The sequence below is a fragment of the Aedes albopictus genome, chromosome 3, assembly GCF_035046485.1.
Source record: "Aedes albopictus strain Foshan chromosome 3, AalbF5, whole genome shotgun sequence".
Classification (NCBI taxonomy): domain Eukaryota; kingdom Metazoa; phylum Arthropoda; class Insecta; order Diptera; family Culicidae; genus Aedes; species Aedes albopictus.
The window spans coordinates 125,231,710-125,254,065 of NC_085138.1; the positions used below are offsets into that span (position 1 = coordinate 125,231,710).

Sequence of the window (22,356 nt, forward strand, 5' to 3'; positions counted from 1 at the left end):
TGGCCTACATTCGTATTTCTCTCATCGCACTCTACACACCTAGCCCGCCATATCTCTTGGACCCCTGCTTGGACCTGCAGTTCTTAGGACATCTGGTTTACCACTGATTTAAACATGTTATTGACTTTAAATTAATGTTTCAACTTATTCACTTTTTTCTCTTTCCTTTCCTTTGCATAAAAAAGTCACTACCATCAACAAAATCTGAAACTGAATAAATAATTAAAAATTCACGGAAAAATGTTTCGGAAAAGTGAATGGTCCAAACGTAAGAAAAACAGAATGATACATTGTTACATTAAAATCCAATGTAAATGTATAGTATAGCGAACCATTTCATTACAATACACTTTATTGTAGCTGGTACACTGTATGGTGCAGGAATGGTTTTCACCAAACATCCTATGGTTAGTTTTTATCCGGGACGAAAACGCAATCGCCCAATGCTAAATGTACTGTGTTTTGCCGGGTCATCATTAGGTGGCGGTATGAATTTGTAAGAATTTTGTTAAATAACATCTGTTGTTCTCCCGTATTAAATATTATGATTTCGGTTGGAAATCAAAAAACTTTTTTTAAGAAAAATATTTTTGCTAATTTTGGGTTGTTTACAACATACGTCGGAAGTGACGTATATGATAGTGCATCATTGAACGCACACAGCGCACTGCACTCGGTACTGAAAAAAAGTGTCGCTAGTCGAAAAGTGTCGCTAGTCAAAACGTCGCTATTCGGTTTGGTGCTGGCGCCATAATATCAATTTATTTATTGTGAGATTTATTTTTGGACAACTCAATAGGAGAGTGCCCTTTTTTTAGCGTGTTGAAAAACTAACATGAACGAACGTCGAATCCCTCGTTCCTTAGTTCATCCCGTTCATCTGCCAACTCACACACACCACCTCGCAGATAGGCCCGAAAAACATCTTTTGTTGACGTTTTCTTCGCTTGGATCCATCATAAAACGGAAGAAGTGAAAACGGAGCGAACGATCTTCGGGAACGTCCGAGGTTGATTAGAAAGTAATTACATTTAATTGCGTCAATGATCCATAAAGTTCGATAAAAGGTTAAACATTTGGAGATCAAAGTGTGACGCGTGGTGTTGCTCAATAATTGGTGATCGAAAAATCAACTGAAGCCGGACATTATCGGGTGAAATTGCGGAACGAGTTCCGCTCCCACTCGCAATGAAAATGACCGCTCCACGACTAGTTGCTCGGGCTAGTCGGAGTAGATTCTTCATCGGTCTTGGGTTGCTGGTGTTGATGGTTGGCTTCGTGGCCATCTTCCACAGCTCCCAGCAACAGCTGGATGAGCTGAGACAGCTCGGAATACGATGCGAGCAGCAGCAAGAAGCCATCTCAGCAAAAATGCAAGGTGAGGGTTAAGAATGATGTTTTGATACAAGAAGAGTTTTTATTGACACTTTTTCTTACGTCTTTCAGTGGTCGTAGATCAGAAGCTACGGCTGGAAAATTCGCTGGCATCGGAGCGGATGATAAACGAACAGAATCGATTGGAACAACAGCAGAAGACTCAGGATGAAAAGGAACAACACAGCAAGGCAACGATGGAAGCCAACATCCGGTATGCTTCGCTACAGCAGCACTACAACTTGATAAAAACGCAGAAAGAGGATCTGGAAGAGGAATGTTCCAAAGCGAAGAAGAAACAACTCGAAGAGATCAACTCGCTCAAGCTGAAGGTGACGGAACTGCAAGGGAAGGTGTCGCTGCATCAGAAAGCTTCCGCCACGGATGTGGAGCATCTGAAGGTGAGGGCAATTCTTGGGCTGTTGGGGTCGTTATAAGCGATTCTTCGCTATTGCTTGGACTAGGAAAGAGAAAAAAAAAGTGGCAAAGGATTAAAATAGACCATCAATCGATTATTTATGCCTCCCAGTTGTCAACAAAATTAAATAAAATGCATCCGCACAGTAAACATTGAGTTACATTTTCAGCCAGATCCGTTTGACGGTTCTCTAGAGTTGTGCTCGAGAGTCGAGAAAATTTGAGCTATGTACTCCAAATACCTTGTTCTTAAAACACTTTTTTCTCTACTTTCAGAACCAAATAGCACAACTCAAGCAGGAAAAGGCTAACATGGAAAGCACTTTCCGACAGAAGCTGGCATACAAGGATAAAACCATAGACAAATTGAAGGACCACAATGATAAGATGGAAAAGGAAAATGCTCAGTACATCGAGCTATGCAAAATCCCACCGGAAAAGATGCCACATCACGTCAAAGCCAGCGACATTTTTGATCAGCTACCTCCCAGCATCCCGGACTCGGGCCCGCTGAGAAACTTCGCTGAGCAGATTTCCGTGAGTCAAGATTTGTACAAAATTCCAGTAGTGTTGAGCAACCGTACTAACAACCACATAGGGTCCCTGCGGGAAGGTTCTCCTAATAATAATGATCAGGAACTGGAAGGTCGTGGTGTTATTGCTAAGCCCTTTGAAACTAACAACGATCAGATCAAGCCGAAACCGGCCTCTGTGGCAGCGGTGGACGGCGGAGTAATTAATTCTGTGGAAAATTTTCAGATGATTCCTAAGCCACTGCCGCTTGTTTCTACCAATGAAGAGAGCAAAAAGCCTGTCGGTCAAGCCAGTAATGTGCTTCAGCAACCTCAGCTGATGAAAACATCAACATCTATTCCACCATCTTTGAATAAGAAAACTTCTGAGCGAAACAGCAATCTACAGGTGCCGATTCTAGCTGCCCCAACAGTAATTCCCCCGGGTGGTGCCAAATCATCCTCATCTTCTACCACGAGCACCACGACACCAGCCAATGGTTCGGTTAAAAAACCGGCTAGCAAACTTCGATCCAAAACACTTCCAGTCGGTGTCGTTCCATTTCCCGAAAATATGGAAGACTTGATGAAGGGCGAAGAGAACAACAGCGAAAACGCCGTAAACAATCGATACCTCAACGTGGCATCGCATCAGAACGCCAATGCCGCGAACGGCGGCGATAAGCGAGCACGCAGCGACAAAGATCTGAATTTCAACAATGCCGATCTGGACAATGGAGCGCACGAAGTTCTGAACGACAATGATTTCAATCTTGGCGGCGGCGCCAACAACAATCAGCTGCAGCAACCAAACCTCAAGGATCAGAACCAGAATGGTGAAAATGCTGCCGAGGAGGACACCAATCTGTACGATCAGAGGATATTCGGGAATCCGCACGTACAGCAGCAGCAACAGCATGGTGACTACAACGAACTGCACCACCATTTGGGAGGGGAGCAGCAACGGAATGGTGTAGGGGCCGGTAAGAACGGTATCGGTGAAAAGCTGATCAATGAAATAGTGCGGGACCATGGCAAGGAGGGGGATAACTACCCGAACGAAATGGAAGAGGATCTGCACCTGGACGGGCTGCCGGAAGCCGAGGACGAAGGAGACGGTGAGTAGCGATACTTTTTTCTTCGATTGATCACAAGTTACATTATTACGTTTTTGGGATTGGCGATCATTGTTATTCATTGTTAGTGTCCAAGCAGATATCCACTTGTTGCCGGATGTCTAAATTTTCTGAAGTTGCTAAAATACCAAGCAATAGTTCACTATTTCAGCTTGAAAGTGAGATAAGGAAAGGAGCAGTATTCAACAGATAAACATTTGTTTATGTATTTCAGTTTCTTCAGTGTTGTCTCAGGTCTGAGATAAGCACAACATACACATCTCATTTATTTTACAGAAAGTTCTCATACCAAGTAAAGACCAAAACGCTTTGGAAGCCTTCTTTCACGTTGTGGTCTTTCACCTATCACGTTCGCAGTGCCGCAGTGTACCTCCAGGTCAGCTGGTTCCATTGCTGGATTGCTGGATAAATGGCCTTAGGCATGTGACGTATTCAGCTACACCTGACCTTCACTTGTTTTGAGGATGACGCTGTTTCCGATCCTGTCGACTACTGTTGCTGGCGTTGGCAAAAACTTGGAAGATGGTTTGTTCTGTGGCAACAGATTCTTCATCAAAACCTGATCCCCGACTTAATCACCGTCGATATAAATTTGGGGTGGCGGGCGCGGTGATTCCCACCTGGAGCCCTTTGCCATCATGTACTTTGTCTTCGACTTCGACACATTAATGACTAATCCGATTCGCCTGGCTTCACTCTTTAGTTTTTTTTTTTTATTTATTTTTTTTTATTTTTGTGTATTTTAACTTATGCTAATTCTACACTCATTCACTCTTTAGTCGGATGTACATTTCCGCCATCGTCTCAAATTTGCGAGCTATAATATCAATATCATCAGCGAAACCAAGCAGCTGAACGGACTTCGTGGAAATCGTCCCCTCGTGTTTATCCCCGCTCTCCTTATTACACCTTCTAACGCAATGTTGAACAGCAAGCACGAAAGACCATCACCTGCCTCTGCGAGATTCGAAGGGACTCGAGAGTGTCCCTGATACTCGAACTACGCACATCACTCGATCCATCCTCGCCTTGATCAATCGTATCAGTATCAGTTTATCCGGGAATCCGTACCTATTCGTGCATAATCAGCCATAGCTGTTCTCGATCGATTGTATCATACGCCGATTTGAAATCGATGAACAACTGATGTGTGGGCACGTTGTATTCGCGGCATTTCTGCAACACCTGGCGGATGGCGAACATCTGGTCCGTTGTAGCGCGTTCACCCATAAATCCAGCCTGATATTGCCCCACAAACTCTCTTGCAATCGGTGATAGACGGCGGCATAAAATTTGAGAGAGTATCTTGTAGGCAGCGCTCAGTAGTGTGATCGCGCGGTAGTTCCCGCAATCCAACTTGTCGCCCTTTTTGTAGATGGGACACACGATACCTTCCATCGATTCCTCCGGTAATACTTCCTCCTCCCAAATCTTGGTAATGACCCAGTGTAGTGCTCTCACCAGTGCTTCTCCACCGTATTTTAGAAGCTCGCTTGGTAGTCGATCTGCTCCAGCGGCTTTGTTGTTTTTCAACCGGCCAACCTCCTCCTCAATCTCTTGAAGGTCAGGGGCCGGAAGTCTTTCGTCCTGTGCACATACTCCTAGATCTGTTACCACGCCACCTTCGGTACTTGCAACGTCGCCATTAAGGTGCTCATCGTAATGCTGCCTCCACCTTTCGACCACCTCACGCTCGCTCGTGAGAATATTCCCGTGATTATCTCGGCACATGTCGGAGGGCCCATATAGCCGAGGCGGTAAACGCACGGGTATTCAGCATGACCATGCTGAGGGTGACGGGTTTGATTCCCGGTCGGTCCAGGATCTTTTCGTAAAGGAAATTTCCTTGACTTCCTTGGGCATAGAGTATCTTCGTGCCTGCCACACGATGATATACACATGCAAAATGGTCAATGGCAGAGGAAGCTCTCAGTTAATAACTGTGGAAGTGCTCATAGAACACTAAGCTGAGAAGCAGGCTTTGTCCCAGTGAGGACGTTACGCCAAGAAGAAGAAGAAGATGTCGGCTTGTGGCACAAAGCCTCTACGCGGTGAATATCATTTGGCATTTTTCAAAGGTAGGCCGTGACATTTACCTTAAATATTCAAAAACTAGCGGTTTTTCCGTGACTTTCTTGCAGAACTGGTCTAGCCGCACAAGTTTTTCATATACCATATTCTCAGGTTCAGCTTCTAAAATGAACTGTAGTTGATTGAATTTAGACATGACAAAATGAAATTTTCAGCACTGCGTACCAGTTGTTTCTGTGATTCGGAGTCGCGAAGCCTAGTGCTGTAGCCGAGGTACTACATACCTATGGCGGATCGGATGTCCCTCCAGCCATCTTCAAGTGTAGCTGCGCCAAGCTGTTCTTCTGTTGGTAGGGCCACTGCTAACTGCTGCGCGTAGTCTTGAGGTTGAGCCGCGGCGTTCGACTTCGACGCGTGGTAAAGTTTTGAGCGCATGCTTACAGCGACTAAGTAGTGATCCGAATCTATATTCGCACTGCGTTGGTTTTCTGTTTGATGGTTGGGTGATCTCCATGTGGCTTTGTCGATATCTTTGCGGGGGATAAAGGTGCTTCGGACTACCATACCACGGGAGGCTACAAAGTTTACACATCGCTGGCCGTTAACATTCGATACGGCGTGCAGGCTGTTTCGCCCGATTACCGGTCTGTACATTTCCTCCCTTCCTACCTGCGCGTTCATGTCGCCGACAACGATTTTCACGTCACGCGGCGAGCAACCATCGTACACGGAAAGATCGATGTACACAGAGCAAGGAGTAACTTTCACGCAGCGACCAAAAAGACAAAAGATTTCATGCAAACTTGTGTGAAAATTTCACACAAATTTGTGTAACACCGGATCAGCACATTTTTTTGTGCTGATCCAGTCGTACGCAAATATGAGTGAAAAATCCTTTGTCTTTTCGCAAGTTACTCATTCGCTGTGTACTTTTGTTTTAGGGTGTATGTTTGCTCTAACTGCGCATAGAACGCTTCTTTCTCGTCATCGGGTCTCCCTTCGTGTGGGCAGCGGACGTTGATGATGCTGTAGTTGAAGAAACGGCCCTCTCTCAACATGCACATCCTTGCGTTGATCGGCTGCCACTCGATCACACGTTGTCGCATCTTGCCCAACACTATAAATCCTGTTCCCAGTTCATTGGTGGTGCCACAGCTTTGGTAGAAGGTAGCCCCTCGATGCCCGCTTTTCCACACTTTCTGTCCAGTCCAACAAAGTTCCTGCAACGCCACGATGTCGAAGTTGCGGAGATGTAGTTCGTCGTAGATTATCCTGTCACATCCTGCGAAACCTAGTGACTTGCAATTCCATGTTCCAAGTTTCCAATCGTAGTCCTCATTTCGTCACGTGGGTCTTTACCGATTGTATCGAGTCGTATTTTCTCCTATGTTATTTAATTTCAATTTAATTTATTTGTCCACAATTCAACTTTCTTATATCTACTATTCACATTTACACTTCAGAGATTTGGTTTACCTTTCAACTGAGAAAATAATTCAATTCATTTTATGAGACATAAATACACAGAACAAAAATTACTAGCTACAGCTGTGTTCATAAAAAGAGCAGTGAAATCCGTTTTCCATACAAAATGACCAACTTAGGCATGCTGTAACTTTGTTCTCCTATGAGCAATTGAGCTGAAAATTTGACAGCGAACTACAAATATGGTGAATATTGTAATAGCAAAATCTGAGAATTTTCAAAGCACGTTTGTTGGGTACACAATTCTCACACGGAGGTAGGTTCGCTACTCAAGGTTGCACTTACCTTAATCTCGTCGAACTTACCCCGCAATCGAGCCACCGACAGCTGCTCTCTCAACAACCACCAGCGGTACGATGGATTTCCGACAGCTGTACACGCTGCAACCACCGGCGGACACGGAAGCCACCGACAACTGCTCTCGTCGCAGCTACCAGTGGAGGGTTGAATCCTTAGTGGCCGTCAGCACAGCCACGCTCGTTGCCGACGATCGTGCACACCACGATCACCAGCGCTTACCACCGACTCTGGGTGGAAGGAAGGGGGAAAGTGCCAGCCGATCCTCGCACCGATCCAGCTAGCCACCACTATCACTACTCTTTCAGCACTGGTTGAAGAAAAACACTTTGCTCCGTTCGCGACGATGGTTTAATTGATACTGATGATGAGGATGAAATTGACATGGTTTATATAGCTTAAATGTTAATGAAAAAAAGTAGGCGAGCGCACGCTTCGCTGCGCAACAAGCTCCGCCCAGTTGGGGCACAGCAAGCTAGACACCACCTGGCAGCAAACGCCTCGCTGGTATATAATCGTCGGTCGATTGTGGAATGGATTGCAGTAGCTCTGCACGCGTACGGCGCGTACATACTCCCGCCGGTTGGAATATGATTCCAAAGCAGAAATAGCTAGCTCGTTGATATCGGCCAATGGCGGCGGCCCGATCTCCGGGGATGGGGATGCCAGAATTATCCACAAAAGCCTCAGTGTCGGTGGCTCTGATCACACATCTTCTCAGGTAAAGTACAACATAGAGAACCCACCTCCTCAACCTATCCGAAATCCTGTCCCTCACCAGTAACACAATGGTACCCGTTTCTGCACTCATATTCCACTTTGCCCTTAAAGGAAGCGACGAAGCGTAATCAATTGTCCACTCAGCCCGTAAATGCAAATAGTTCACACTAGACAGTAATTTCACATACCGCAAATGCTGCTCAAAAACACGCTGGATACGTCCACACCTCATCAGTTCACCAAACACCGACCTCATGACTTCTCGAATCTCATACTCTGTAGCCGGAAGATCTGAAAAAACACCAACCTCCGCATCGAAACAACACAACAGTTCTCGGCAACACTCTCCAAACACTGAATTCGTTTGACCAGGCTCGGCTCTGGCAGACTGCTTCGGATAGCCGATGGTTTGTCTGCAGATTTCCAAAGCAAAACTTTTCTCCGGGACCGGATCCGAACTCTCCCCGATCCACAGCAACTCAACCCAACTGTTGGTCCACAGCCGTGTTTCGATCTTGCAAAGCTGCACCAGTGATTGTTGAAGCAGCTCGATTTCAACATTCTCACTCCATCTCAACTCGTTCCTCGTCAACTGCTGGATGCTTGGCTTCATTACTCTCCTGCAGGACTGATTCACTTTTGTACTGCTCCCGAATAATACTCGATCACACTCTAGACTCCATAACACACCCGTCATCTTTGCTTCTCCTCCAGAATCTCTCCTCTGAACCAGTTTCTCTCGTTTCCGGTCGGAGTTTCCTCGTAGCTCGATCGCCAGAATTTCCTTGACGGACTCCTCCCTTGCCTTCAAATCGCTGTCAACCACGTCTGCACTGGCACCTGCAGGCTCCACTACGACACGACTTGGAAAATTGTTCGGACGACGGACCACATTGTTAACATCTTCAACCACCTTCACGAAGGCCTGGCACGACTCTCTCATCTTGGATTCGTTTGCTTGATCTTCCTCGCTGGACACGAATCTTTGGATCGTCAACGACTTAGGGTCTCCCACCTCGCTAACAAAATCATGGAACTGTGGTGTAACCCCGACTCGCTCGTTCACTTCTCGTCTGTACGTTCTGCAGAAGTATGCTTCGATATCTTGGCCTTCACTCACTAACATCTTCGTTTCTGGAAACTGTCTTCGTTTGGAAAATCGCTGCAATATCTCCTGCAGCGGGCTCTCACTGGTGGACCGCATCACGTGGACGATATCCTCTCCTGATTCCTCAAGGACACCGGCGACAACTCCTTCAAACTGGGTTCCATACACAGCAGGTTGTTTCTCGGAGATTCTCAACTGAGCTCGTCTCAGGATTGAGAAGAAAAGTTCACCATCAATCAGCAGGGTCACATTTCGCGGCTCGTTGTATCTTGGATCGACCAACACGATACCAGTCGGAATCCTCAACTCCCAAATGGTCACCGGTATGGATGGGATCCCTCCCGTCACTCTCGCTATCACCAAACAGTTCAAGTCTCGCTCGCTCTTACTGACCACCGAATACGGAACTTCACACTTGACTCCTCTTGCTCCCCCAACCGGCAATTCAGCAGGGCACCTCGGCAGCCGAAGCAACTTCACGGCAGACTCCGACACTAGACCAATCTGAGACACGGTATCGAGAAGCGCACGCAACTTGTTGACTCCTCCGCTCTTCGCTCTTGCATTCGCCAACGCCGGCATCAAAATCACATGGTGAGAACGAAGTTGAACACCGGTACATGCTTCAGACACTACTTCCTCAGGCGCTGCAGACTCTACTGCCATCTTCTTCTCTGGCTGCTCGAAAATTACACTGGAACTACTCTGACAAGTTTCAAGTTGGTCTAGTCGCCCGAAATGCAGCATCGAGTGGTGCCTTCCGGAACATCTCGAGCACGACTCTTTCGACGGACAAGCTCTGACCTGGTGGCCCTTCCGGAGGCAGCCGAAACACAGTCCGGACTGCTTCACCTCGGACACTCGCTGATCGACACTCATTCTCAAAAAGGAAGGACACTTGTAGTTCGTGTGCTGGCCTGCACAGATCTCACACACTATCTCGGCTGGACTAGATGTTTCTGGGTGGGACACTCTCGGTAGCGAACCGGACGCTGCCATCGTCGGAGGTTTGATAGATTGCACCTTGTTCTCCTCACATCTCTCGAGCACCCGGAAATACTTTCTCACGATCGCTTGCGGGTCATTACGCTTCACGACACAACTCAATTCCGTCAGCTGATTAAGCTTCATCAGTGCATCGGTATGCAGCTCATCGAATTCATTGAACTCCCTGTCTTGCTCATCGAATTGTGCGGCTGGCCATTGGTCCATGATTAAATCATGCTTTGCTAAAAACTCCGCGTACTGCACCTCCAGCTGCTTCTCAAACGCCTTCAGCAGGAAAGGGCTCACCATCTCGGGATTCTCAGCAGCCTCGTTCAGCTTCTCGATGATCGCTGTCACTCGCGCCTGTATCTGTCCACGCTGATGGATCAACTGCTTCATGTTCTCCATGGTTCTCACACTTCACTTTTCTTCTCTGGGCTATTTATTCACTATTCACACAGTTCGACTTCAAAGGGCTTCGCTTCACCATTCACTGCAGTTCACAAAGGGCATTCTCTTCCACTTTCTTTGGGTACCACTGCACTACGACTCACTGGACACACGAACTCGTTTGACAAAAGTCTTGATTGGAACGATCGCAAATTTTCACGGATAGACACAATGCTCTTCAATCTATTCAAAGTTCCACGGAATTCTTACGGTTCGAGGGAATACAGACACGATCCCACTTAAAAAAGGTAAATACTCGCTCAGGGATTGCAATACTCCTCAATGGACTGTAGCACTGATTCAATCCGGCTCGTTCCGGACCAAATGTTGGGTACACAATTCTCACACGGAGGTAGGTTCGCTACTCAAGGTTGCACTTACCTTAATCTCGTCGAACTTACCCCGCAATCGAGCCACCGACAGCTGCTCTCTCAACAACCACCAGCGGTACGATGGATTTCCGACAGCTGTACACGCTGCAACCACCGGCGGACACGGAAGCCACCGACAACTGCTCTCGTCGCAGCTACCAGTGGAGGGTTGAATCCTTAGTGGCCGTCAGCACAGCCACGCTCGTTGCCGACGATCGTGCACACCACGATCACCAGCGCTTACCACCGACTCTGGGTGGAAGGAAGGGGGAAAGTGCCAGCCGATCCTCACACCGATCCAGCTAGCCACCACTATCACTACTCTTTCGGCACTGGTTGAAGAAAAACACTTTGCTCCGTTCGCGACGATGGTTTAATTGATACTGATGATGAGGATGAAATTGACATGGTTTATATAGCTTAAATGTTAATGAAAAAAAGTAGGCGAGCGCACGCTTCGCTGCGCAACAAGCTCCGCCCAGTTGGGGCACAGCAAGCTAGACACCACCTGGCAGCAAACGCCTCGCTGGTATATAATCGTCGGTCGATTGTGGAATGGATTGCAGTAGCTCTGCACGCGTACGGCGCGTACAACGTTGAAAAAAAGTTAAACACTATGTGAAATTGATCAAAATAATAACAGTGTTTGTTTTGATATTTTTTACCCAGCAAACATTTTTAAAATTTTTAAATTTAAACATCTTGTAACCCAGGCGGAAACTGTTTGAAAAGCGTTCGAAAATATTTCTTGCTTCTTCAAGGTAAAGCTACATTTCAATTTATTTACACTGCTATTATTTTGAACGATTTCACATAGTGTTTAACTTTTTTCCACGTGCTTTGAAAATTCTCAGATTTTGCTATAACAATATTCACCATATTTGTAATTCGCTGTCAAATTTTCAGCTCAATCGCTCATATGAGAACAAAGTTACAGCATGCCAAAGTTGATCATTTTGTATGGAAAACGGCTTTCACTGCTATTTTTATGAACACAGCTGTACTTTCGGCTATTGTAGGGAAAATAATGCAAAAAACCCTAGATCTCAGATTATCTTAAAACTAGTATCACAGATGTTGAGGGAAGAGTGCTCCGATGAGCGGATTCGCTGACATCTCACAGGAAGTCCTGAAGGATCTCTTGGCTCGTTCAATGCTTGCATCTACGGTGTCAACTCCGGCCAGCTTGTGGAGATCATCGGTCGGATACCGAGGGTTTAAGTTGTGAATTATCTTGAGCAGCTTGTTCTGCTTCACCTGCAGCCTTTTGCGGTGAGATTTAGCACAGCTTCCCCAAACCGCCGGTGATCATTGGTCGGATGACGCACTTGACCACCAGCAGCTTGTTCTTAATGTGCAGCTTCGACCGTCGATTCAGCAGGGAGTACACCGCTTTGGTAGACCGATCAACCTTTCCGGCGACGTAATTCTCAATCTAGTTGAAGTCAGAAGGACAACAGTGCCCAGGCTGCACTACCAGCTAATCACACAACTCTTAGCTGGCGGTCTTTGTCATCGCTTGACCCGTGGAAGCATGAGATAGGAACTTGTGAGGACCAGAGCTATGTTGAACGCTCTCCTTATCGACTCACCGTTTTGCATCCCTCCTTTCTGCTGGTCCACTACATATTATATTATATCAGGTGACTCACTTTGCTAGACTGCGTCGCAATGTCAGCCCGGATCACTTTATGGACGCCTAGTTCACCGTCGCCGTATACACGAAGGGCATTCCGTGGTTTCCTCTCTGTGACGTAAAGGCATCCCTTCTATTTCAGTTCATTCCAAGTCTTTCTGCTGATCACATTCACGTGAGCTCCAGAGTGTTTGGCCAAAGTCTACGCTCCATAAAAATTTCGAAAATTTTGTATGAACGAAAGTCTATCGAGGGGGGGGGGGTGTCTGAGATGGTCCAAAATGAGTCTACGTAGTTTATGGACAGCGCCTTGTCGCACGTTACTAGAGGGTCAATAAACAAATTCGTCCCCACCATCATCAAACTTTTCACCACGTCCACGTCGCACCACTGTCCTTTCAGTGCTATGCTGCCTATGAACGCATATCAGTCCCATATTTTCTGGGTTTCCTATTCATATGGGACAGTATTGCGGTCATAGGTAGTACTGTTTATCATACTAAGTTCAAAAGAGCATCGATCTGTTTCAGTTCGCCTAAGTCTACATGACGAAATACTTAATTTGGATCCGACAAGCGTCGCACGAATTAGTATCAGCTTCGCCGGAAAACCATGTTCAATCATTATCTGCCATAACTCGTTTCTCTTCACTGTATCGTACACCTCCTTGGAATCAATAAAATGATAAATGATGGGTATGCAAGTCTCGAAAATGATCGAGAATCTGCCGCAGGGTGAATATCTGTACCATTGTTGATCAGTCCTCATGAAAACCCGTCTGATGTTCGTCGAAAACCCGCCTGATAATCGATCTCAGCCTGTTAAACAGAATTCCGGGTAAAATTTTGTACGCTGAATTGAGCAGTGTTATTCCACTGCACTGTAATTTGCGCACTTCAGTCGATACCCCTTCTTAAAAAGAGGGCAAATGAAACCATCCAACCAACTAGCAGGCAGTTCTTCTTCTTCCCATATCTTCAATATAACAAGGTGTAAGAGTTGATGCAGCTGCTCACTATCGTGCTTGAGAAGCTCGGCCGAGAGTTCTGTACACTGAACGGCGGCTTGCGGTGAAAATTACTATTCTGAGGGTCAATTTAAATACACAACGCCACTGAATTTGTGCAGACTGAGTTTCGTTTCAATTCAACAGAATTATGTTTTCAATTTTACCATGGATTCGATTTTCAATTTAAAAAAGTTTCTGTTAGCAATCGGATTCGAACCAACAACCTTGACATCACCAGGCTCGCACGCTACCACTCGGCTATCGAACCGGTTGATGTAAGAAGAAACAAAACGCACACAGGAAGCGTTGGTGGGTCGATGATCATGTTTTGCCATGTTAAATTTATAAACATTTTTATGCTTGTCATTACTGCAAGCTGCCTTTCAGTGTAGTGAACAGCACTTTAAAACGATAAGTTCAAGAACCATTTGTAATTTGATTTGCGCTAACGATTGTTATGCTCGAATAATACCTTTTCATAAAGCTGAAATAAATAGACACGGCGAACTGGGAATCGCTCTCTTATTATTTCAACCATCAATCATTGTTTCCATAGATAACAAGATTAAAGAAATCTCCTTCAATAATACTCGGACATAAAAAGTTCGCCCTTCCCGGCAGCCTTGTTGTTCTTCAGCCCTCTAATGGCTGTCTTGACCTCGCCTAGCGTTGGAGTTTCTACAGCATGTCCGTCGTCGTTGATTTGAATTCTGTCTGTCGCTCTTCAATTTCCACCATTCAACAATATGTATTCCTCGAGGTTCTCTCTCCACCTGGTATCCACCATTATTTTGTCTGTCAGCAAGTCACCATCAAGGTCGTTGCACATGACGGGAGAAGGCGCTGTTTTCCTCCAAACGCCATTGGCAGTTTCGTAAAACCTCCGCATATCATTCTGTTCCATGCCCTCTTGCGCCTGAGCAATCAAGTTTTTCTCATATTATCTTTTTTTTTGCGGTGGGTTTGTTTTTCGGATACTCTTGCTTCACTATATTGCTGCCTGCTCTGCCGGGTCCCTGACACCAGCATTCGACTTCTGGTAACATTCTTCTCGTTCGCTACCCTCTGGCACTCCTTATAGAACCACCCGTTCCAAGGTCGTCTTTGATCAGTGACTATCACATCACCTGTGCATCCATACTTATTACTCCATGGATAGATTCCCACAGAGTGTTGAGATTATCGCTCTCGTTGATCTCACTTATCCGCTCGTCCGTGGTGATAGTCAGCTACCGTACCGTCTGCTGGAAATCGTTGGATGTTGAAACGTGTCGATCGCCTGTTCGTAGAGTCTGGCACGGTTGATAACCGAGCTCGAATCTTACTAACTACGACTAGTGATCTGAATCGATGTTGGGACCCTTAAAAGTGCTAACATCAATGACGTCCAAGAATCTGTTCCAAACTTCGCCGTTTGGATGTCTTACAAGTGTGTTTGCGAATATTTTTGCGTGCAAAGTAGGTGCTACTAATTGGTATCCCTCTGGCGGCAGCAAAGTTGACTAATCTCGTTGAACGGATGTGTGCGTTGGCGTCTCCTTTTGACAATCTTAAAGTCGCGTCGTGTCTTGGGCACAAGGATGGGAACACTCACTTGGAAAGAGTTACACTCACTTGCAGTTTCCTCAGCTCAGAAGCGTGTAATCGGAAAACGATGTATGGACGACATTTGCCCCGTAATTTTGTCTAAAAGTTTGCTGAATAGAGTAGGGGTCGCACACGCATACAGAAGTCGTGAGGAAGCTGTGAAGGCAACTCTCCACGTAAATTACACTCATCTCGTGGAGAGTCGCTTTCACAGCTCTGTCACGACTTTAGGGTTCGTGTGCGACCCTTACTCTATTCGGCAATGTTTTAGGCAAAACCACAAGGCAAAAGTCGTCCATACATCGTTTCTTGATTGCATGCTTCTGAGCTGAGGAAATAGCAAGTGAGTGTAACTCTGTGCAAGTGAGTGTTCCCATCCCTGCTTGGGCATCATCCATACACTGAAATAAATTTTATAGTAATTTGAACCATTCAACTATGTTTAATTTTACCATATCCAAGAATAGTAATGGTAACCATGATTTTTATGGTAATAATGATGTTTTTGCTCAAACTCACTATGATCTGACAGATAACAGCATAGTAATTGGAACTATCAAGCGTGGTACACACAATCACATTTTCCGTACTTGTTAGAACCATCTCCGTGTTTACTTGTTACTATTTACATGGTTAGTTTGAATATACACAATTGTACTTTCAGTTTTCTTGTCAGTTCTTGTCAAAAATTCGCCCAAGTTCAAAACACAAATTCTGAAAAAGAAGTATCTGAGGAACTTTGCGGCTGCTAGTGAAATCGGCGAAACGTTTTCATGGTGCATCATGGTGAGTATATCTTTCATCGATCTCCGGCGAGAAAACCGGCAAAGTTTAATTATAATCATATTTGAAACTACTTTTAATTCCAGCTAGCGCGCGGCTCACCCAGAGGACTGCGAAAGACCATTCATTGGAGGCAGCGCTTCGTAGGCGCTTATCATGTTTGTTTGCTACTCCGCACCGGGCGCACCGGGCGGGTCCGGAACTTCTTATTTCGAAGATACGGTGAGGATTTCATTTTCGGGGCAGCAGATGACATCAGAATATCGCATCACGGCTCGCATCACGGAATGAATACGGAGAACCTACCAGCAAGAACCTTAGACTCTTGCTTAGACTCGATTATATAGATCTGGCAGTTGCCTGTGTGCAAAATCATTAATATTGTTCACAAGATTTATTATACTTATATTGTTTATATTGAATAAATTTAATGAAATATTTATTTTTCAATATTTATTTTAAATATAAACAAAATAGGAGACACTACCCCATTACCATTGAACCACATGCATAGTAATCAGAACCATGTAGCAATGGTTACATTTACCATGTTGTTTGTCATGCACATAGTAAGAGTTACCCTCGAAATAATGTTTAAGAATACTATGAAATGTAAACATTAATCAGTATAGTAAATTTAACCCTCCACCTAGTGGAATCAAGAAAAAAATATGGTCTACGAAAATCAAGTAGTAAAGGTGTTTTATTTTAACCCTATGAAATGGTGCCGGTTACTATGTTCATTTTTTCAGTGTAGGTTTTGTCCGGACATTCGTAAAACGCGTATTTCACGTCATTGGGTTTGTCGTTGGTCAGTGCATAGACAAGCTGTAGTTAAAGAATTTGCCTCGTATCCTCAATACGCAGATCCGCTCGTTGATAGACTTACACCTCATAACTCGCTTCATCAGTTTCTCGATCACTATGAATCCGATCCTATGTGCTGCCTTATCGCTGCCGCTGTGGTAGATGATGTATTTGAATGATGTCATGGCGACGGGATCCACCCTGAATTCACGTTCATCAGAATAGGGGCATCACACTTCCTAAATAGCAGCCACGCACACACCAACTTTCTGCAATTCACGAGCCGAGAGACTAGCTCGTCCAGGTTCATTTAAGGTCCTGACGTTCCAGGTACCGAGTTTCCTATCATAGGGGTTCATCCACAAATTTCATAACGCTAAAGTTGGCCTTTCCTGACACCCACTCATCCCTCCGTAACACTATTTATATGGGGAAAAATTTTATTTGTTCGGGCTGTAACACCATGAAGGACACCCACACCCACCCACCCCCTCCGGCGTTATGACATTTGTGAACAAGCCCTAGTCCTTATTTCGTTGCCGGTTCGGTTTCCGACACTCAAAATAATCCAAACGTCGATGCTACGTGAAAAATCCCGTAAGTTCTCGTTTTAGTCACTCAACTTGGATTTACCGGACCCACTTGACACTCATGTTGCGCCTCAGTTAACGGTACTGATGTTTTTAGTAAGAGCTACGTGACTTTTCACGTAGCATATTTCCGCCTGAGTTTCACGTCATTGCTACGTGGTTATTGGATGGAAATGAGTGCTCCACCACCACTCAGGAATGTAAACAATAATTTCTAACCTAACATTTTAGTTAGCAGATAGCAGCAGCAGCCATCACTTTGTTTTCTCGAATATCTATCTACAGGTATTTTTGTAATTATTTATAACTTTTTCGTAATGCTTTGCCAAGATAACGTTGAATTTCAGGTACCGACAGCACTGACCACAAAAACCGAGCCATGGAGACCAGATTATGCGGAGTTTTAGTGGATTAAAAGTCATTCGTACTTTTCATGTTACGAAGTGCTAAAAATTCAAATTAAAAGTGCATATTCGTATATAATTGAAATATATGTACATATTTATAAAAAGTTGACAATTTTTCTTTCATATTAAGCTTTTGAAAAGAAAAGATAATCAAAAAGAATACTGGTAATAATTATTATTGGTCTCCAGTAAAACTCATCTTACCTCCACGTAGTTGTTACGTGGAATCTTAGTGACCTTGAGATACCAGGCATTGAGTTCCGTCACTCACAGTTCACGTAGCTGTTATGTGGAAAGTGCGATGGAAAAAATTTACGTATGTTTTCACGTACCATCGACGTGAAGAATTTTTGTAATGGAGAGTATCGTTTGCATTTTCTTCTACACGGAACCACCAAACTACCCAAAATTGAGTTCTTTTGACGCAATCCCATAGTTCCGCCCAATAAGCCAAATTTGAGTAAATCGATTAAACTCACACTAGGTAAATTGCCTTTACCTCCAGCAAAAAAATATACTTAAGAGTAGGTAAATTCAACCCAAGACCCCCCCCTCATTCAACCCAAATTTGAGTATACCTACATTTACTGAAAATTGACCCTCAAGGGTCAAGGACCCCCATTGGGTAGACGCATCTCTGTTTGTTTTTGTCAACATCGGTGGGGGAAAGAGGGAAAACAACCTAATTTTGGGTAACTAGTTTATTCGATATACTCAGCTTTGAGTAAAATTTACCCAAAAATTAGGTAGTTTGATTTCTCCGTGTATTATCTTCATTTTTTGTGGTGGTGTAAGGCTTCGTAGCTTCAGCTGAAGCGATACAGTGTTCCTTATTCAGTCGCTGGATGCCAGAACAGACGCTGTTTGAGCCGCACCTCCTTGGTGGACAGACCCTCTGGACGTACCTCTTCAATTTAGCTGAAGTCAGAAGGGCTTAGGCTGCACTACCAGCTAAGCACACACGTCTTAGCTGACGATCGTTGTTGGACGCTTCACGTTGTCAACTCATCATTTGGAGCCCAGGTCATCCGATCCTTACAGGCAGTACCGGCGGGACTACTACGAAAGGCCGAATCACGAAAGGCCGAATCACAAAAGGCCGAATCACAAAAGGCCGAAAGCACGAAAGGCCGAAGGTAACAAAAGGCCGAAGCACGAAAGGCCGAATGGAACGAAAGGCCGAAGGTAACGAAAGGCCGAATGTAACGAAAGGCCGAATGTAACGAAAGGCCGAATTACAAAAGTAGTTATTTTATTACTTAACCCTTTCCTTTCCATTACTTGTACCATATAACAAGAAAAAAACATATAAGCAAATACATATTGTCCAACATAAATTCATTATACTCAAATCTTTTTGGAAGTTTGAACTGTTGTCTACAAATGTGACATGTATAGTGATAATTATACATAACATGACATAATAAGCTTATAACAGCAGCACATAAATGATAGAAAGGCGAAATAGTTGGCCGAACAACTACGTTTGTTATATATATAGGGAAACGCTTGCTGTCCGAACTCGCTAACGCTCGTCGGACTTAAAAAAAGATAACAACTTCTGTTCGCATTATACCTAGCACACAATTGGAACTGCTGTTTTCCTTGGATTCGAGTCGACGCAATTACGGTGCATCGGATATCGGATACTTCGGCGGCCTTCTGCCGCCTCAGTTCCTCAATCCTCCATGCGGCACATTTATGTGCATTTAACGTTGGAGTGGGGAGTTATTTTTTAACTATTCAATTTGTGGTTATAACATACATACATACATACGAGCATACATACATTCTTTTAATTAATAGAGTATTTGACTAAACGGAAACCAAGTGAATATGCGTTTTTCGTAATTAGGCCGCGTTACGTTCGGCCTTTTGTTACGTTCGGCCTTTCGTTACCTTCGGCCTTTCGTTACATTCGGCCTTTCGTTACCTTCGGCCTTTTGTTACAGTCGGCCTTTCGTTACCTTCGGCCTTTCGTGATTCGGCCTTTTGTGCTTTCGGCCTTTTGTGGTAGTTATACTGGTTTCGGCCTTTTGTGATTCGGCCTTTCGTGATTCGGCCTTTTGTGTTAATCCCGCCTGTAATGCCTGTAATCGCATATCAGTTCCATCTTTGCTAAGCCCCATCTCATATGAATGGGATAGTTTTGCAATTACATGCAGTATATTTTAGGGAAATCTGATATAAACTTGTTCTTATATGCACAAAAATCAATTGTTTTTTAATTCTGTTTGAAAACATTCACTAATTAGGCAATTATTTATCTACTCTATTTTCGACTTCCCAGATGGAGAATATGACGATCCTAATGCATTGAAGCAAGGTCACGCAGAGCGCAACTGAACCATCGTTAGTAACGTCATTTCATTGCGTTGAGAAATCAAGGGTTAGGAATAATAGATTTGAAAGAATGAGAAACATTATTTTCTCTTATTGTGTCGGTACACATACACTACTTTGCTCGATCGAGGTACGAAGTCGTCAGCACTGTGGTACATATGTACATTCAGGATATGTTCAATAGGTTAGTTAAAGGACTTGTTTTTCCCATTCCGTTTCGATGAGAATTATTACGCGAGTACGTGGCGATACCATTTCCTAAGGCCAGGCAGTGTACATGTAGATTCATAGGGAAATGACATACCTATCTAATATAAGGCAATCAGCACTGTTTTTCGTACATCTCCATAGAATTAACGTGCATATAAACCGTAATGTGATTGAATTCTTGTGGCAATGAAAAAATGATTACATCTTCCGTACTTGTTAAATTATAGCAAATTCCTTTGTTTTGTCCTGCTGCAGTAGTTTCTTTTTAATATAGTTTAAGCCGGATGCGTTGAGTTCATAACCATAATATAAATAATCCCTATATTGTTCTGATATGAAACCACGAAACATACGTCCATAATGTAGATCTCTATTGATTAAAGAAAACGTGCTCAAACGTGATTTAAGATTATTTAGACTCTATCTTTTTAAGCTGCTATCTACTTACGTTAGAAATTTATTAAACTCGAATATTGTCGAAACGTTGACTGGTGTCCTAAAATGCTCCTCATTTGCCATGCTGTTTATAATTTCTTGCCGCTGTGATCACAACATTCAATTTAATTGCTTGCGGGCAACACTGAGTTCGAGGCATTTTTTTGTGTTGTTTTGTTTCTTTTCTTTATAAATGTAGAAACCATTTATTGAGCACAAAATGTTTTGGTATCACTTGATTTCTTGTTAAGTATCTGATCATGTAACAACAATCACAACAATCATCCACCGGAAGTGAGCAGCTCGGTTCGTGTCGGATTATTTGGATATTGCATTTAATAGAAATTTAGATCGGCACCAGCTAATAACATAGTTGTCAAAATTATATCTCTCAAACGGAAGAGATTAGCTGAACATATTGCAAATCCGATGCTGGACACGTTTATCTAGCGAAAATCGATGGTACTGCCTTCCTTTTGGCAATCATCACACAAAGATTTGTCATGTAGGAAAATCGATTCTCGCTGATCAATTTTTCCAGCTCACTACTAACTGGAGTAGCAATACAGCTTTGGGTTTTACTTATAAGTGTAAAAATTGCATTCATGTGGCAACATAAGAGAAAACTGAATGAATGTTAGGTATTTCTGCATTCGCAATAAACACGTTTATTTTTATTATCGAACTATGCTGTTTCTGCTGAGAAAATATTGAGAATTCCTTATAGTTAAACCAACTTAAACATCTTTTAGTGTTGCCTCAAAGTTATACTGCCAGTAAATACACAGGGTGTCTACTACTTGGAAAACTCTGAAAAACGTGGAATTGTCAGGAATTTAATTTCACTTGAAAAATTCTTGGATTCCTTAATTTTGAAGGGGATCTAGTGCCAAGGGATATTATTGTATAATATATTAAGACATATATTTTAGGTTGTCATCGGTTCCCATATTAAGCATAGTGCTCCCATAGTCATCTTACTCAAAAAAAAAAAGGATTTGAACGCTGTTTCTTTTATTTTTAATTTTTGTATTTTTGTTAGCTGTGAGCACCATGAACAAAACATCTGGTTGATCTTAAGTAAGACATTCCTGAAAGAATCCCAATGATTTTCTGGTGGAATTCCTTAATTTGTAGAATATTTCTTCAAGGACTTCCACGATACTATGTGAGAATGCATTAATGGAATTCCTGGCTGCATTTCCAGCGGAATTTTCGAATAAGTCTGTGAAGACGTTCTTATATGGCAGAAACTGAAGAAATCTTCATAAACTTACTGACAATTAAGCTAGAGAAGTTTCTGCTAGAGTTGGTAATCAAACTGAAAAATGGTTACGTTTGTAATATAGTTAATACGTTGTAAAGAAGATTTGAGAATTTTCCATGAATTGCATTCTCCAATTCATGGAAAATTCTTCGCCCAACGTAGGGCTACAAATGTAACAAAAATATTGAAACCTTATAATTGCTCATTTCGGTCCGTATCGGGCCCCACGTTTGGGAACTATGTAACAGATAAATTGAAACTCTACAAATGCATTTTTTATGTTTCATATCGAGCTCCACGTTTGGGTACTAATGTATTACGAAAAGTAAAACGGAACATTACAAATGCACACAACTTATAACATACATTGTGCCCAGTTATCTAAATAGATAAC

The 22,356-nt window shown here is 43.6% G+C and overlaps 1 protein-coding gene and 1 long non-coding RNA gene across 3 annotated transcripts; both read left to right on the plus strand.

Annotated features, from left to right (window-relative positions):
• Positions 1-933: 933 nt before the first annotated feature.
• On the plus strand, positions 934-21,380 carry LOC109405053 (uncharacterized protein DDB_G0290685). 2 transcript variants are annotated; one of them, XM_062861129.1, is made up of 5 exons: positions 935-1,378; positions 1,447-1,775; positions 2,068-2,328; positions 2,551-3,421; positions 19,998-21,380. In XM_062861129.1, exons 1-5 carry the CDS (start codon positions 1,189-1,191, stop codon positions 20,051-20,053), a joined length of 1,707 nt encoding a protein of 568 aa, XP_062717113.1. In that variant the 5' UTR covers positions 935-1,188; the 3' UTR covers positions 20,054-21,380. The 2 variants fall into 2 exon arrangements, with proteins under 2 accessions (XP_019533596.3, XP_062717113.1); XM_019678051.4 differs by having other exon boundaries at positions 934-1,378; positions 2,068-3,421.
• Positions 12,800-16,353, plus strand: LOC134292198 (uncharacterized). Its single transcript, XR_009999518.1, has 2 exons — positions 12,800-15,906; positions 15,990-16,353. It is a non-coding gene; the product is annotated as an uncharacterized LOC134292198 (long non-coding RNA).
• Positions 21,381-22,356: the final 976 nt, after the last annotated feature.

Coding starts and splice junctions, on each gene's coding strand:
- LOC109405053 (XM_019678051.4), top strand. CDS start 1,189: ATGAAAATGACCGCTCCACGACTAGTTGCTCGGGCTAGTCGGAGTAGA. Junction 1,776..2,067: donor CGGATGTGGAGCATCTGAAG/GTGAGGGCAATT, acceptor CTCTACTTTCAG/AACCAAATAGCACAACTCAA. Junction 3,422..19,997: donor AGCCGAGGACGAAGGAGACG/GTGAGTAGCGAT, acceptor TCGACTTCCCAG/ATGGAGAATATGACGATCCT.